The sequence below is a fragment of the Sipha flava genome, unplaced genomic scaffold (assembly GCF_003268045.1).
Source record: "Sipha flava isolate LNK unplaced genomic scaffold, YSA_version1 321_pilon_pilon, whole genome shotgun sequence".
Taxonomy (NCBI): domain Eukaryota; kingdom Metazoa; phylum Arthropoda; class Insecta; order Hemiptera; family Aphididae; genus Sipha; species Sipha flava.
Window position 1 is genome coordinate 256,910 of NW_020273004.1, and position 1,660 is coordinate 258,569.

The following is a 1,660-nucleotide window of genomic DNA, read 5'->3' on the forward strand; positions in this document are numbered from 1 at the left end:
TAGTTCTAGTTGTATATTCAATAAGGATATTAATCATCAAACGATTATGAGTTATATAGGTACATATTCACAATTAAGTATATAAATACTTAAAAAAAAAGTTGTTTAATATGGATAGGCACATACCTTTATTTTGCAATCATGAGTTTATCTCAAGACTAGTTGTATATTCAATAAGGTAATTGATTATCAAAAAACTATGTGAGCATGTAATATGTACAAATTATCATTTGTTAATGTATAAGTAGGTACAAAAATGTAAGTACATAAAATAAAATCATATATAAAATCAATCATCAGAAAAATCTTTTTTAACTAATATATTTTTTTTTACACATATAAGCATTTTTTTACTTTTCTATACTCCAAATTAACAGTAGTGGGATAAATTAATGTAATTATCAGGACTAGGATTTGTATGAAATAAAAAAATTGTAAAATATGCATTTTATTTACCAAAATATGCAAAAATATAGATTTAAATTTTTATAAGATAAATACAAAAATATAGTTATAAAAAAAAAAAAAAATATTTATTGAATTACATCAGTGGTTGGTTATTTGTCTTAATATAATATAATAGAGAAATAAAATAAAATAATTCAAAATAAAATTTATGTTTGATAAAAAAAATCAAGTTTTATACTTTTGTTGTATGCCAGATCGGGTAAACTCGGTAGAGTCCGTTGGCATTACAGTAACGTTTTTTAAGTTCGCACTTTAGAAAAAAAACACCACGAGGAAATTCTCAATTCAACAATTTTATTAAAAGTATTTATTTTATTGAGTCGCTGAAAATTATAATATAGAAAGAACGATTTTACAATTGCTTGGTTGTTACACGAATGTCAGCATTTGTCCCCACATATTAACATATACATACTTAACAATAATAATAATAATAATAATAATAAGTATAATAATAATATACTATAATATGCTGTGGTGCACATAACACTTTTATCAGCGGGGCTAGAATTAAATACGAAATATACTATAATACATTCATTTTTTGCATTCATATAATTGAAATATGCAATAATATCCATTTTATCTAAAATATGCAAAAACATGCAAAATAAAAACACCACCATTTATCTCATCATGAGGTGATTCGTGGACATTATTGACAAAATCAATATTCAGAAGTCGCATAAGAAATCATGCTGTTGCATACATATCCTAACCCTGGTAATAACTAATAGAACATAGCCACATAGGTAGGTTATAGTACAATAAGTTGGTAGTACAGAACTTATAAGTAAAAACTAATCATATTAAATATTATAATTAAGATCAGTATAAATTATTTAAAATAATGCATATTTATAATATATCTGTATTTTTATTTTAAAACAAAATAAAACATTTAAATAAATTAAGTAGGTACTTACTATTTTTTACAGCAGTAATTTGGTGAATCAATTTGCTTTTTATATTCTTGTTTCCAGAAAAAAACGATTTTATATCATGCGAGTTTCTTTTAAATTTTCGTACTTTACATGAGTTAATATGTCTATTCCAATTGTTATCGTTCATTGATGAACTTAATTTCCCGCAATCACATTTACAAACAGAACTCATAGTTTTTGGTATTAAATAAATTACTTTATAAGGTTGATTTGTACTTAATATTCTTAGACAATTATAATTTTTAACT

At 23.1% G+C, this 1,660-nt stretch overlaps 1 protein-coding gene across 1 annotated transcript in view; it reads right to left on the reverse strand.

Moving 5' to 3' along the window:
* The window catches only part of LOC112686665 (zinc finger MYM-type protein 1-like), a 4,158-nt gene extending 2,498 nt beyond the window's left edge, over positions 1–1,660 (reverse strand). Inside the window, exon 1 of the mRNA XM_025559059.1 lies at positions 1,395–1,660. Coding sequence (XP_025414844.1) covers positions 1,395–1,584 — 190 coding nt within the window. The 5' untranslated portion in view covers positions 1,585–1,660. The remainder of the gene's footprint in view (positions 1–1,394) is intronic.